The following is a 16,039-nucleotide window of genomic DNA, read 5'->3' as shown; positions in this document are numbered from 1 at the left end:
AACCCCCGCCCCAGGCCCCGGTCCACTCTGGCCGCCCAGCGTCCTCCCTGCGGCCCCAAGCCCCAGCTGCCCCTTGTCAGAAGAACGAGACAACGCAAATGGACATCAAAATAGTTTTATACAGATTATTGGATCTCAGTATACAGGTAAAAAACAGAGGGCCCAGCTGAGGGCAGAGCCAAGCCTTGCCTCACACTAGTGCCGCCCCGTCCCACTTCCAGGAAAAGGCGATTCAAGTCCCTTTTAAAAATGTACATTTGAAGGCACAGTGCACAGACCGACACACGCCCCAGACAAGCGCCTGTGAGGGACTGGCTCCTCACCAGAAGCAGCACAGGCACTCCCGTGGGTGGACGGATGGACAGACAGACTGATGGTGAGGGGAGGCTGCTCCTGCCTTCTGAAAACTGGCAACAGGCAGCCCTAGCGCTTACTTGCTGTGGCTCTGAGCATGGAGCAAGAGCCAGACACCCCACCTGGTCCTGCTGTGTAGAAAAGTCTCACATGTTCGCAAAACACCTCAAATCCACTCACCTTAGAAGTATCTACCTACTCCAAGCTTAATTGCACAATGCACTCTCAGAGGGAAAGGGCCAATTCCCAATGAGACTTATTGCTAGTGGGACAAAGCAAAGCCAGCTCAGTCCGTTACCTGCTGCCAGAGGAAACAAAGCCCAACGAGCCATTTGCAAACTCAACTTCAATATAAAACCCTAGCTGTGTCTCTTGTTAAAGCCCTCAGAAGCAGGAAAATGGTCCAGAGATTGTGGCAGGATTTAACACTATTGTGCTGTACACATGGAAAAGGGTCGCAGCCCAGGACCAAACCCCATCCATCCCCTGGTCAGCACAATGAGCTGGGAGCAGGTACCACCATGTTTATGGCTCCTGTAGAACAGAGGCAATGAGAGCAGCTCTTTAATACCAGAGCAGTACAGGACAGGAGCACAGGGAAGGCTCAGCCTCATGTCCATGTTCCCAGCACTCTTCCCCAGCCAGATCTTATCACATGCTTCTTGCAGTGTAATTCCCCATGGAACAGGGAAAAAGGCATGCTGGTGTCTAAGGGTTATCTTTGTCCCTCCAGCTAGCTGCACAAAATCAGCCAAGATGATGAGCATGGCAGCACAGCCCCATGGTTCTGGAACGGCATCTACTGCAGGCAGAGGTGAGGAACAGCTCCTTCCCCAGGTGACATGGCCCAACAGCCTTCTCTCAGGGAACTGTGCAGTAGGTTCCCCGTTGGAGACCAGGTCAGAGCCCTGCAGAGCAGACCCCATCATACATTTGGGTGCAACGCCCCCACACCGAGGAAGTTTCACTAGTGGACCTCCCCAGGCTCCTGGAGAACAGATCAGCTCAGGGCAAATGAGATGCCTAAGACATTGCTGCACCAGGCTCCTGCACACTGGAGCTTGGATCAGCAGGGCAAGAATTAAAAATAGAAAATGAGCAGCAAGAGAATAAGTGCCTATTCTAACCCCAGCCTTCTGCCCAGAAAGCACAGGAACTTCAGAGATGCATAAAGGCTTTGGAAATCAAACATTTCAGCCATTCTTCCCTTCTGGACATCCTTTCTATTCCCCACAAATCTCCTGTGTCTTGGGGATGCATGCTGCGCCTCCTCTTTCCAGCTTCCTGCCAAGTGCTACAAAACCGAATGTGGCTGTTTTTCCCTTGTCTTTCAGCACAGCCGTTCAGCCCTTCCTCAGGTGGTGCAGCCAGGCCCCTGCCACAGTAGACAGTACTGCAGACACACGAGCAGGTGGAGCTCTTGCTACATACTTCAGGAGCGCTGTAGTAGCAGAACAGAGGCAAGCGAGCAGGCTAATTTGATGCCTACCATCACCAGAGCTTGCTGAAAGGGTGTTTCCAAAGTGCTCTGGTCAATAAATGGTATTAGGTGGACCATGGTAAATGGTGCAGCTTTTCTTCAAAATTTAAGAGTGAAGTTGAGCCATGGATACTCCCATGACCTCTCCCTGCTGCTCCGATAATGCTCAAATAAAAAGCAGTGGTCAGATTTCAGTGTTTCTTCCTGAATAGTGGTGGATTTGACCAAAACTGATCAGGTGGAGTCAGTAGATGATTGCTTTTCTACAGTATCCACCACAATCAGTTTATCCATTTGCTTAGAACCATCTTCAGTTGCTCTCTCAGACACAGTGCTGTTAAGGCCAACTCTACTACACAAACGAGAAGCAACCCAGGCTGATGGGGATAAAATTTCTGTCTTCCGCAGAAGTCACGAACAGCAGCACCACAGAGCTGGCAAGCAACTGAACTCTGTCAGAGTTCACTGAAGCTCTGACATTTGCTCCTTTCTCCAGCTCACATCAAGAATGGATGTCACCTCCCCCAGCTTTCAGGATGCCAAGTCACGGCCTGGAACTAGCAACACGTTAGAGGTGCTCCACAACCACTGCAGATCATAGCAGGCCACAGCATCTCATGGTGGGGAAGAGCTCTAACGGAGCAGCTGAGAACCAAGTACAGTCTTTTTCCAAGGGCTGCTCTGCAGAATGTGGAGTCAAGTGAAGGATCTGGCTTCCCCCAAGTACAGAGTGAAAAAGATGGAATCAAAACAGGTAGAGAAACTGCTTTGGAGTGTTGTAACTACAACCCCATGCAGGTCTTGGGGCACTTCCCCCCCATCTGCTCACTGTGTTGAGATGCTGGGGAAGTGCTAGGAACTCTGCTGGCCACCCTGTTAAGTTGCCTTTCAAACATCATCATGTGAACCTCCAGATCTTGACCCAAAAACATTAACATGTCATGTCCTTAGCCCAAACACAGCCTCCAACACCCACTGATTTGCACATACATAGGAACAGAGCAAACAGTAGAGGGAAGTTGGGAGCTGCCACCCACACCTCTGGAGGACACATCCTGCAAGCTAATGTTTCAAAACTGAACCACAGGGATCGCCCCCCACCATCAGCTCTGGTCCATGGGGAACTTCCTTTCCTGCCCGGGAGGTGTCAGTGTTTGCTGGAGTACAGTGTTTCTTCTTCAGTGTCTGTTTCGTCCTGGAATTCATGGCTCAGGAGGGACTTCTTTGAGCCAGTGGACATCATGCGGATTTCATCCTCATAATCATCGTGGTGCTGTCGGAGGCGGTGGAAGCCATCCTTGTGTCTGTTGGACTTAATCGAGCAGACACACCAGATGATACAGGCAGTGAGGACCAGAGCAGACATACTTGCACCTGCCAGACAGAAGACATTAAAGTTAATTCCATGTTCCCCTGCCCCAGAGGCTCCTAGGCTTGCCACCATCTCTCTTCCCTTCTACAGTCACAGCCACTTCCTTCACTTCGCTGTGACCCTGCTCCTTCCTCCCAGGCCACAGAAGACATACCATGCGAGAGAGGTGCTCCCAGAGCAGGACTTCCCTAGCTTTACTTTCTGTGTTTGTAATCTAAGATGGCATCACTGAACTCCTCTGCAGACTACTGGGTATAAACTCTAGCCTCCCCAACAGATGCCACCTCGACAAAAAAAATATCTTTACTCTTACCTGGTGCCACACCACTCAAAGAAACCCCGGGGGAAAAAGCAGGATCTCCTAGCCCAGCTCTATGCACAAACATGCTCTCCCCATTCCAGGCATCTCAAAGTCCATTCTGGACCCTTCAGACCCCTGCAACACTCTCTGCTTCCCTCGCCTCCCATCTGCCAGCCCAGCACATCAGATCCAAGGGTTGTTGGACCAGTTTGCAAGGACAAGCACGTGTTCAGAAGGAAAAGCAGAGATGGCTTAAGTTCACAGGCTGTTTTTCCAGTTCAGTGAAAAGAAGGGTCATTGTCAGCATGAACTGGTACAGAAAGCAAAGCTCAAAGCTTTGATCAAAAGTGTCACTTTACCTGCCACAGTTACAACCAGCTCCCTTGGCAGACCAAATACCCTGTTTTCCGTGTCAAATACAATGAACACAGAGCTGGGTGCATCATGACGTACAAAGACCTGCAGAAAGACACGAAAGCTGTCTCAAAGCTTGCACCTCTGTTAGACAAGAGCGGTACTGGCTGACCAGGGCAGGACCAGGTGGATGCCAGAGACAAATACAACGGAAGGAAAAGCTACTGACAAAAACAACCCTGCTGTGCTGGGAAATTCTTCTCCATCCATTTTATCAAGGCAGAATACAGCTACCCTGGGCATATAATCAGCAGCTAAACACAGTCAACAAGGCAGAGCCTGGAATAGGGATGCCTTTATATGAGAAGGAGCAGAAGAAAGATCTCTGATATAGACATTCACGTACCTTGACATGCTTCTGCTGGTATCCATCAGCTATCGCATTGATGTTATGCAAACCTGGAGCCAACAGCACATGGAAATAGCCACCTTCTTTAGTATAGACCTTCAAACCTTCATTAAGAACAATGGTAGCTTTAGAAATTGCCTTGCCACTCTTGTCTTGGACAAATCCATGGACTCCCTTATGAACCTGAAATATAGCATTTCAAACACTTCACGTTCAGATCCAAGCATATGACACATTTGTAACTAAAACAGGATCTAATCAAATACAATCTCAAATTACAGCCTGTTCTCCATCCCTGACCCCCATGTTAGATAAGAGTGCACAATACTGCAAGGACTGCTTGGCCCACCATGAGGCAAAACAGCACAGAAGTTTAACTCTCATATCAATACATTTCCTGGTCACTTGCTGTCTCTGTTCAATCCATTCCTCATGCAGTCTAAATTTTGACCCTCTGTAATTACATAGCACCAATAAAAATACAAAGACTCTCCATATAGCCCTCTTCCACTCCCCCTCCCCACCCAGTCGCTCCTTGCCAGAATTTCCTCCCGCAGACTGCAGCTCACCTCCACAAGCATGCTAAGGAGAGATTTCCTGTGGTCTGCCCAGAGGCTGGGAAGCTGCCCTGCACTTGGGAAGTAACAGCAGCTGGTATAAACAGTGATCTCAGGACAATGACCAAACATAACGCTGAAATCCTGCAAAAACCAAAAACACAGTTACAACAAAAGAAGTGGTATTGCAAAAGCTTTGCAAAGTACAGCTGGAGGTGGGGAAGTTTTGCCCAGACATCAGAACAAATACAGTTTTTTAATGTGTGTTTAGCAGAGGTGGAAAGTCTTGTGCCATAATGAAGTACCTTCATACTTCCCAAGTGACTGTGCCATTCAGAGCCACGGATCACACCCCCAGGAATATTCTCATCTGTGAGAGCAAGAACATAACTGTCAGACAGATCTGCTCCTAGCAGAGCCCAGCACAAGCCAACACGGGGTTAAAGGATTCAGCCAAACATACCTGACTTATTTGGACAGCCTGGCTGGCCCAAATGCATCAGCGGATGGTTGTTTGCATAGAGAGATGCCAAATGCTTCAGTGTTTCTTTGTTCTCCACTACAAAAAGAAAAGTGAGACTGACTTTGAGAGTGCAACTCCTATTCACTGGGGGTGGGGGAATCAGATTCCCATTCTAACCCCATGATCCTGTATCAGTGACACACATTGTTTCAGGGGCATTCTAGATTTCCTCTGAGGGATGGTAGAGGAAAAGTTGAAACACTGTTGTAGGAACAGAAATGGTAAGTGTTCTGATCCTTAGCTGAACCCTGTGAGGTTTAATAGCTTTACTTAACAGTCTGTCAACTCCAGATACAAAGGGCTGAACACAAACAGAGGCTACAGAACATCACCAGTGCAAAAAGCTCTTACACCGTGAGGTCACATGAACCCCTGCAGAGACAGCCCGAGGGTAACTGTGCATGCAAGGCCCTGGAGGAGTTAATCATACCTGCCTGCACTGGCTTATCGTACGGGTAAGTGACAAGCAGAGATCCTCCATCTAGCGCAACAGAGAGGCTGAAATCCTGCTTCAGTATCAGGTTCTCTATGATGGCTTTGGTCTCAGGCTCTCGTGTCCCCGAGTACCGGGAATAATTGCCTGTAAATAAGAACAGCAAATAGGAGAAAGGGAATTGACAACATTTTCCTCTGCTATTTGAAAGGCCAGCAGAAGTACATTCTTTGTTTATGTCAGAAATTAAGTCTGCTGCATGTATTAAAAAGTATTGTCAGATCTCAGCAGATGCACCTGACAGATGAAGCAAAGCTAAACAAATGTGACCCATCACTATTTCCCCAAGCTATTTACTTTTGTGATGCAGAGGGTTATTTCGTGTGTGTTTGCTCTCCTCAATGTCACTGAACTGACAATTTCTTAAGAAAGCATTTGGGGATGATCCCAGACAAACCTGGCCAAACAGAACATTTTGTCCCCAGGAAGGGTGGGCATAGCACCAATACTCTGCTACGGATACAGCAGGCAGTTACACGGAAACCAGAAAAGTGTGAAAAAAGGAGACTGTTTCCAGGGAGCATGAACAGAGGGCATTTTTCAGAAATGGGGGTTGAAAGAAATCAATTAACAGGAAAAATACATTCAGTGTTACCCAACCTCTAGACTATTCCTAAAGAACTCTGCTTCATCTTTTCCTTGCAAATAAGGGACTGCAAATTACTTCTGTAAGGGGGATCCAAGCTTTGGAGGCTTCCCAGCAGCTGTGCTGCCTGGGCTCCAGGGCAGGACTCCAGGGCAGGAGTGCTGTTCTCTTTACAGGTAGACCCTGTAACCAAACAACTACATCCAACCCTAGAGCAGGTAGCATGAGACTTCTACAGCAGCCTGCATTTCTACAGGGACACTACACATCACTTTGCTTTAGTTTGCTTTACTTGTGAAGTCTGTGTCCAGATCTCTGCCATGGGCATTAGTCTGGCCTATCTTCGATGTGCAGCCTCTCTCCTGTGCTATCTCGCGTCCGTCTGGATTCAGGGAAGGCACAATCACAATCCGTGTTCGGTCAATCAGCTGAAGAAGAGGAGGAGAAACAGTACATAAGGTGCAATTAGTAGGGTTCATTCGCTGTACATTTCATTTGCTTCATCTTAGGAACTGCTGCTTAGATTGATTTCAGCAGTCAGAGCTTCCCACTGTCCCACGGATCTCACACCACCTCCCCACTATGTGTCAGATCCCTGCAACCCACAAGCCACTGTTAACAAGACAAGGCTCTCCCAGCGAGCACTGTCTTCTCAAGATCTAACTGGAGGGCTCCAAGATGATCCCTCCTATTGGCTTCTCACCTTTGTAACAGCAGCGTTTTTCTTGTAGTTCATGCAAAGAAATTCTGCCAGTGCCAGGAGCAGCTCTGTACCGACAGGAGCATTTCCATGAATACCAGCAACAAAGCGGATCTTTGGCTCCTCAGGCTCTGACTGGTTGGGCTTGTTGGAGATTTCAAGGGACCAGATCTGACGGAACTCAACACTCTGACCCAAACTGCCAAAAGATGAGAAACCAGAGTGTCAGCTCAGGAACAGAGCCTGCCCTTATGTAGAAATCCTGGTGTGGAAAGGAACTGGGCACTACCTCCATGAGCAGGCTGCAAAGACATGTGACACGCTACACACAACCACATCAGAGTTTTGCAGCAGCACTGAACCAAATTCACTATGAACACCAGTTTGAACACAAGCATCTGTGTAAGAATGTATCCAGGTCCACATGTACAGGATGCCAAATGCTCCATATATCTCTATATAGCCTGTAACACCACCATAACTAAATGCCTCTGTGCTTCCAATGTTGGTTTGTTGTTTTTTGTGTTTTGGTTTTTTTTTTTCCTTCAGAGCGGGATACAGCTGGACAGCAAACTAATTCATAAAACACCCTGTTTAGAGAACAAAAGCAGGCCTATTTCCAGTAATGCAGAAGTTGTTGCTACAGTCATGTCATTAAGTTAGCAAACTGAACGCAAGCAAAGCAGAGAACACAACCAGGGCTGATGCAACTGGAAGGACAATAGAGGCTACAGATCAGAAAAGCAGTCTTGGCACCAGCAGGGACAGCACATGAGCACATTGTGCCTGGTGACAACAAGCAAATGAGGTCCTGGGACAGAGATTTGTGCTTTCTAAAGCTGACAGAGGGTAAGCACTACAGGTCACAAAGGAAAGCAGAGGACTGCAGCAGCTGGTCTCCTGCAGGACGGCAGAGACCTTGGCTCAGGGCAAGCTGACTCAAACATGTCTCATGCTATTGAATTAAAAACTGAAGGCAGACAATCAAAAAAGACCACTTGAGATTTGTAAGTCAAATTTGATCATTTTTGCTGAGGACTCTTTAGCAGAGTAGATGTCAGAAAGGATTTGGAAAACGGAGGAAATAGAGAGCATGGAAGAGAACATTTGCAAAGCCTGGGATATCAATGCTGGGAATATCATTAGTCCCAGCCAGCGCTGGGGAACCGACAGCACCTCAGGTTTAAGTCTGATGTCTCAGAAAAAAAGCACATGGATGCATTTGCAAGTCCCTGCAGCCAATGCTCTGCCACTATGCTCTTACATGTGGGGCTCCCTCAAACTCAGGGATCACAGGGAAGGGGAGAGACGAGCTCCCCATCTCTGCACTGCGTTCATAGCTCATCATTTCACTACTTCCCCACCACAGGCTGCTGCTCAGGGAGGAGCTGAGCACTGCTGCTTTGAGTTTTCACCTGGTGAGATTTGTGATGTGCGGGTAGTTCAGATAGAGGCCTCGGAGGAACTCAGAGAGGTCCTTGTAAGGGCGGTATCGATAAGGAGAGACATCCCCCGAGGAGGTAAGCAGGAGGTGCTCCAGGCCCTTCTCAGCAGAGAGATCTTTGATCAGGGCCTCAAATTCCTTCTCGTTCGGGTCACTGGTGTCTGGGGTGTTCAAGACTGGCACCTTCCCCTCCTCCACTTTGATGTCTGTCCGTGAAAGAGTGAAGTTGACCTGCACCCCACCTTTGCTGCCAACTTCCACCGTCTTAGTGACTGGGTCGTACCTGCCCAGGGAAGAGAAGGCACAAGGAAACATCAGGCATCTGAGACATCACACAATAAGCCATCCCCCTTCCTGACCAGACACTCATATGGGACTGCTACTGCTCCCCAGCCAAAAGTGAGAGCATAAAAATGAAGATCAAGAACACTTCAAAGGGACATGGAAATAGCAGGAGGACAGGGAGCAGCTCAGGGCCCAACATGGCACTGAGCTGCTTTTGGCTCAGGTGTTGCAGGGTTACGTGGCAGACTGGCAGGACGACAAGTCAGGCTGCTTTAACCCAAAGGTTTTGGCAGCAGTTGAAGTGATGAAGTCATTTCTGTGGGCAACTGCCTGCAAGAGAATTTCCCCTAAAGACACTAAGTTATCAACTCCTTCCCTACTCCACCTCCAAACAAGGGAAGACTTGGATTGTACATCTGCGCCAGGTAGGCAGTCTTTGACATCACGGTAGCATCACATTGCTAAGTCTGCACAGGCCAGAGGGCAGGAGAAACACTCATCTGCTGTAGACAGAGGCAATGGCACTACTCCTGACTGGGAAGTCAGTCATGCAGCTGCTTGCTCCTTATGCCACGGCTCGCTCACCCTCGGGCAGATGCTGTGATTTTGTACGTCCCCTGGACAAGGAGGCGCCAGTAGTCTCCATCCTTGTAGGTGGTCACTGGGTGGTTGATGTCGGCAACGCTGATGGTGGCGTTGAGAATGCCCCTTCCATCCATAGCATCCAGCACAAACCCACAGACGCCGCGGTGAACCTGCACACAGACCCGGAGCCCTGCTGAGTGTCAGGCCTCGCTCTGCCTCCCACCCCACACATCACTGTGGGATCGCTGACACCCACATCCCACCAGCTTCCAGCCCAGGAGGTTCAGCATTCCCAGGGAAGCAACATGTTCCAAAAGGCTGCAGGTTAGACTCGCCAGCAGCTGGCATGGACAAAGATCACCTGATGAGTACAATGCGCAATTGTTTGGCTCAGGGTGCTACTGCAGCACTCTCTGCTCCACACCTTTGTTTGCATGCCCCAGGTGTGCAGCACTACCACCAGCCCTGACTCAGACAGGAACAGCACATAAGGGCCACTCCAGCCTAGCAAAAACGAAAGTAGTGGTAAATAAAAAGCCCACACCTGCATCACCTGGGTGCTCTTTCCATACAGATTTTTGGTATGTTGAGAAGGAGGGGAGAGGAGTCCTCAAGACATGTTCTAATGGGGATGATTTCTGTGGAGCAGGTACCCAGTCTGGCCAGGAAGCAGTGCTTGCTTCAGCCCACAGATTAGCCTGTTCATTCTGGCACATCTAGTGTAATCCCCAGAGGCAGCTCACACAATCGCTTGGGTTCAAAGTGTCTCACCTGTTTCATGAACTGGAGGAGAGATCGGCGGTTCTGCTCCCAGTACTTTGGCAGCTCCTCAGCTTTTGGATACTTCACACAGCCCAACTCAATGGTCACTTCAAAGCAATTCGTATGTAAGTAATTCCAGTCTTGCATCCCACCTAAAACAGGAATGTAAAAAAAGTTTTGACAAGGTCTCCTGAAGGCAATTGTACCACAGCTCAAAAAAAAAAAAAAAAAAAAAAATCAGATAATAGAGAAAGATGAAGTACGAACTACAGCTCACATTTTATAGTTGAAGAGAGAAAGCTTTTACACAGGGCAAGCTTCAAGCTTCAAAAGGCGTGCCAAAATAGCAGACAAATAACCATCCTTCTTGTAAATACCTTTCATGCTAATATACTGCTGTAAAATTTTATGAAACCATTTTGCTAATAGCCAGAAAAACTACACTATAAATTCCTTCCCCCGGGAATAACTTTATCTGCGTACATTATTTAAGAGGTTATAAAAGAAACCTGAGTCCCAGTAATCTGGGCTGACTAACGCAGAGTTTGCGACCGATCACACTACATTTCTTAAGCTGCACATACATTAACTTAGAGACAGTGTAAGAGATTTAAGGTCTACTTTACCTGGCACGTTGTACCACTCAGCCCCATTAGTGATGCCATGCGGGAAGTACTCAGTGGGGTACATATCCTTACAAGGGCTTCCCTGATACATCTTTCTATTTTCCTGAAAAACAAGACGTGAAGCTGACTCTCTGCACTCTACAGCCACTGGCACTTTTGTTCTAACATTAGTCGCACACTTGGCGTTACCAAACACAGAGGTTCATGCAGGTGTGCATTTGTACGGCTGCAGCACAAACAGACTGCACCCACACCCAACCCCAACCCACGGACGTCCTTGCTCTCCTCCCAGCCTGTGTTTTCAGCATTTTCTACCACCCTTCAGTGTGTATGGCCCCTGTGCCTGCACAGAGTGCTCCTCCTACAGTGCCTGCAGACAGAACATGCTGGACATCCCCTCATGGAACGAGGGCCTCCTGCAGGACCCTTCTGCTGTGCCTGCAACACCAGACACTCACAGTACCTGCGCCTTCCTCTACCAGCCACTCAGGAGGTTCCCGACAGCATCAGGAGTTAACCCAGCAGGGTGTGCCTGTTTTCCCATTAGAGCTTTACCTTGGAGTAGGAAAGCGCCAGCTGCTGAAACACAGCATCGTCTGGGGATTTACTGTATGTGGCTATTCCTTGTTCATCATCATCAAAGGGGTAATTAACCACCAGAGAACCTGCAGGGGAAACAAGCTTTGACTCGTACTTTCACGCTTTCCAAGTGATCCCTCAGATTAATAGGGGTAGTTTTTCTTTTTCTCCAAAAAGAGTGCCAAGTCCTGTTTCTCAAGACTTGGCATTAAACAAAGCATTAAGCCCAGTGGATAAGAGACAACAAAAGCACAAGAAGATAAAACCACACCCAGTTGGGAAGGTGAACCCAACACATCAAAGGCTTGGCTCTTACATGAGAAGGGATCAGCACAACCTCACAATAATCACTTTCACAGGGGAGAGAAAGCAAGGGGAGGAATTTCCTAGAACACACATGGTGCCCTTGGCCCAACTGCTGTAGTTTTTCAGCCTTGCAGAGTTTATTGCAAGCACTGTCAGATTATAACATCTTTGGCTCACTGAAGCCTTCCCTAAGCAAGTTGTACTAATAGCACCGTGGAACCCCAGACACCACCGCTGCTGGAGACCTGCCAGCTCCCTCGTACCCACACACGGTACTTCTGCACTACAAAACAAAACATGCTAGCACAAAGCAACCACCTGCAAGTTGCCACAGCTACAAGCCAGCAGACAAACTGTCTAGGGAATAAGCTGTAATACTGAGACTTAATTTAGAGATCACTCCAAAAAGATAATTAAATTACAGCAAATTTTATAGTTCCACCATGCAATTCAAGACAGAGAACCCTCAGGATTACACCTCATTCCCTTCGTTTCATAAACACTATGAAACCTCCAACAGCCACAGCACTATGTCACATTCCCAGATCCAGCTGCTGAGCAGCCGCTGACAAGAGTCCATCCCCATCTCCCAAGAGGCAATGAGCTGGCTACTCCCTGATGCATATGCTCCCCTTTGGAGAAGTGGCTGGGATCTTCCCAGCAGCCTCTTCAATTCCCTACAAATAAGGATACAGTTTTCACCCTCTGTTTCCAGCTTTCGATCCATGTTCCAGCAGCACAAACAAAAGGTTTGGTTTACTCGTTTTTGTGTAGGCCCTTTGGAAATGGCCTTACCCCTGCTACAGGAACCTGGCTGCCTTCAGTCCTGCCATTTCACAGCAATGCCAAGGGCAGAGAGCTCTCTGCTACAGCTCCTCAGTTCAGGCCTACAACACAGTGGAGACACCCCTGCAAACTCCCATCCCTCAAACCTCAGTGCAGAGGAAGGAGCTTGGTTTGGCCGACGTACCTCCGTGCAGGTTTGCTGAGAGCACAAATGGGTAAGTCTTTAACCAGGTCATGACAGAGAGCGTTTCTGGCTGCGAGGGGTCTGCCACATGGAAGAACTGATCTGGGAAGTTCCGGTTCAGGTCGTAGTTGTTGCTGTTGTTTCTGCCAACAGTACCTCCTCTGTCTCCTGAAAATTAAACACATGTTCAAGCTTGTGTCCTATGCAAGTTCACACTTCAGTGCAGAGACTTCATCCTCTTAACTACAGAGTTTACAACTATCAATTAATGGAAAACAGCAGAGAGCACAACAGTGCTGGCTTCCTAAACCCCAGAGTGATGGGAGACCCATACTCTGCTCCAGTGACAGGCCTGCTCTGTGCAGAGGTGTCTGAGGCTCCTTTCAGCAGGTGCTTGCACAGGTTCTCAGTGCCAGTCACACCACAGCAAGCAGAAAGGCAGCAAACCACGAACAATCCCAGCAGCCGGATGTCACGACCGCAGAAACCTCAGAGCTCCCCTGCTCAAACCAGCTGGACAAGTTCTTTGTTAAACCCAAGCAGAACTCTGCTTCCAGAAAATCATTCTGGACAGACTTTGTTCTACCAATATGCAAGAGCCACGCAGTTTTAAGGACTTCCATGAAGGATGTTTTTGCCAACTTCAACATCATGATAAAAGTCTATATTATCCTTGGACAAGTGCTCTGCAGACAGCCTGGCTCACACATCACATGTTACTAAGAGCATGGACTAAAGCACAGCAAGTATGAGCTGTGTCAAAGGAATGTCTTTTTTTAAAATAAGCCTTGGGATAGCCACAAACCGTAAGGGGACCCAAACAGGGGCAGCATATAGCACTGATGAAGCATAAGAGCTCTCTCTTCCCAACAGCTTCAAGCATCAGTTGATCACCCACATCCTGCAGTGCAGGGTCTGCCCACTCATCCCCCAGCACACACCAAGTCCCTTCCCAGCCTCCCTGTGCGAAGAACGCTTCTGCTCCAGCAAGGCTTCCAGATTTCCAAGAGAGGTACCATGAACCTAAAAGCTTGTTCTCAGAGCTAGAAACCCCACAGATGTTTCAGCACAGACAGCAATACCTTCCTGGGACTTCTCATAGCCATCAGGGTTCATAGATGGCATGATGTGGATCCGTGTGCTCTGGACCAAGTCGGTCACTTCAGGGTCTGTGCCGAAGTTCTTGCAGAGGTACTCGATGAGGTTCAGGAGAAGCTCTCTCCCCACAACTTCATTCCCATGCATATTACCGATGTACTTGAACTCTGGCTCACCTGCAGACACATGGCCACAAAGAGACAATTATAGCCACTAACTACATTAAAGCTTGAAGACATCTCACCACCCTGAGCATTGCGCTCTCAGGCCTTTTTGGAGGGCTAGAGGGCATTTAACCTAAAATCTACCCTTCTGCTCCCACAACACCAGAAAGGACAAACACTGTTTCAGGGGAGCCCCTTGGTCCTTCTGTCCCCAGAGCTCCACGACCAGTGTAGATGTCCCCAGCAATGCTCTTTAACACACTAGTGCCACCCACTGCACCTGGTCTTTTTTCTAAAAAGGATACTGTAAGAAGCAGCTCAGTCTCTCTTCAGACGGGTGCCAGCCCTATGCTCCTTTTTGCTCTGCCCACAATCTCCCGATGCAAAGGGTCTGTCATTTGCATTTCCGCCTCGCTAAAAAGGATTTCCTATGTTACCTGCTTCATGGATGCCAGGGTTGTCTGAGATCTCCATTACATAGAGCTCCCGCAGCTCCACCGACTTGCCCACGGAGTAGAGTCGGGTTATGTTGGGGTACTCGTTCGCATACCGCCGCAGAAAGATCTCCATGTCTGAGAAGTGATGGTGGCGGAAGTCCACAGGTTGGATGGGTTGATGGAGAGAGGTTGGGCTTGGGGCCTCTGCCTGCACAGGGGTGGGGGTGATGGTAGAGACAGGAGCAGGCGTTGCTGTGAACTGTGTGACATTAAGAGCTGGTGGCATTACAGTTGGCTGCAAGGAGAAATCCACTTCTGTTGCAACTCCTTCCTTCACCTCTATGTTCTCTCTGGTCACTGGTGTGTAACTGTGGAAAAAAACCCAGCTGGCTTCAGCAAGGAGGCTCTGCAGAAGAGGCCAAAACCCCCTGCAGCCTCTTCACCACACCAGCCTACTCCTCCCAGCCTGAACGCACTGGGATGTTAACAACTACATGAGATTCACCAGCGAACAAGCTGATGGGACTTGTCCCGCTGCCACCGGACCCAACTACGCTACTGTCCTTGCTGTGTCACAGAGGCATGAGTTCCTGTTTACAGACTCACTGAGGAAGGAGCCACAGGTGTATCACAGGGGCGAGCTATGTGTTCACACCCAGACTTGACACAACACAAACTCCTATTGGGGCAATCCTACTCCACTTCCTCCCTTTGCCCAAAAAGATGCAGGTTGATACAAGCAATCAAATAAAGGCAACAGAAATTGTGCACCCAACAGCGCCCCGCTGCAGCAGGGCATGGGGTGAACAAACACAGCTGCAGCTCTAAGCTGGAGTCCTTTACTGCTGCAGCTTCCAGCTAAGTCTCTTGAATACACAACAAGGTGCTTTGGGGGAAGAATCAAGTGAGGGAACATGAGCAGTTGGCAGTGTGGATGCGGGCTGCCACAGAGACATTACCCCATTACAACTGCAGTCACGTTGTAGGTCCCTGGCACAAGCAGTCGGTGGTAATCGCCGAATTTGCCTGCTGTGATGTTATGAGCAATACCAGCAACAACAATGGTCGCGTTCTCCAAGCCAGCTCCAGTGACTGCATCCCTGACAAAGCCTTTCACACCGATATGGACCTGAGGAGAACAATGCAAGATCCTGGCTGAAGACAGGCAACATCAGGGGAACCGCGTCCTCAGCCAGCAATATCCACCTGCCCTTTCCCAAATGTAGCAGAGCAGGACAGCTGCCAGGCAAAGACACCCAAGGGCCCATGATTCAGACAGTGTGTAGCCAGATAGCAAGGACAGCAATTCCAGCACACACTGGGAAGGCAGCAAGGTCTCAGAATTGATCCTCCCTAACAAATTCTCTAATTCATGGACATGGGCACACAACAATACGAACATAGCAGGGTTACAGGCCATACCGAGGGACAAAATGCAGCTGCCTCCCTTCCCAGCCTAAACTGCCACCTACTCAACTCATACATGGGCATCTGGAGACAGCCCGGCAGAGGACTCTGCAAGACAGTCTCAGCAGTGTTGGTGCTTTCGAACATCATTGGAGATCCAAGGCACTGAGGCCATACAGGTACTCTGCATTACTTAGTGAGATCTGCACTGATCAGTCCCTCTAACACTGCACCCCACGAGACCCCC

General features: G+C 48.9%; 1 protein-coding gene across 1 annotated transcript; it reads right to left on the bottom strand.

The window, feature by feature from the left end:
• Positions 1-2,503: 2,503 nt before the first annotated feature.
• On the bottom strand, positions 2,504-15,514 carry CPD (carboxypeptidase D). Its single transcript, XM_010283480.1, has 18 exons — positions 15,345-15,514; positions 14,386-14,753; positions 13,757-13,960; positions 12,687-12,851; positions 11,387-11,496; positions 10,832-10,934; positions 10,215-10,357; positions 9,444-9,613; positions 8,545-8,856; positions 7,133-7,328; positions 6,722-6,857; positions 5,781-5,930; positions 5,291-5,386; positions 5,133-5,197; positions 4,840-4,971; positions 4,268-4,453; positions 3,867-3,966; positions 2,504-3,208 (listed from the first exon to the last, which is right to left on the bottom strand). Exons 1-18 carry the CDS (start codon positions 15,347-15,349, stop codon positions 2,982-2,984), a joined length of 2,868 nt encoding a protein of 955 aa, XP_010281782.1. The 5' UTR covers positions 15,350-15,514; the 3' UTR covers positions 2,504-2,981.
• Between the last annotated feature and the right edge of the window lie 525 nt (positions 15,515-16,039).

The sequence above is a fragment of the Phaethon lepturus genome, unplaced genomic scaffold (assembly GCF_000687285.1).
Source record: "Phaethon lepturus isolate BGI_N335 unplaced genomic scaffold, ASM68728v1 scaffold45063, whole genome shotgun sequence".
Classification (NCBI taxonomy): Eukaryota; Metazoa; Chordata; class Aves; order Phaethontiformes; family Phaethontidae; genus Phaethon; species Phaethon lepturus.
The sequence above is the reverse complement of the archived record's forward strand: the minus strand, read 5'-3'. Positions and strand labels throughout refer to the sequence as shown.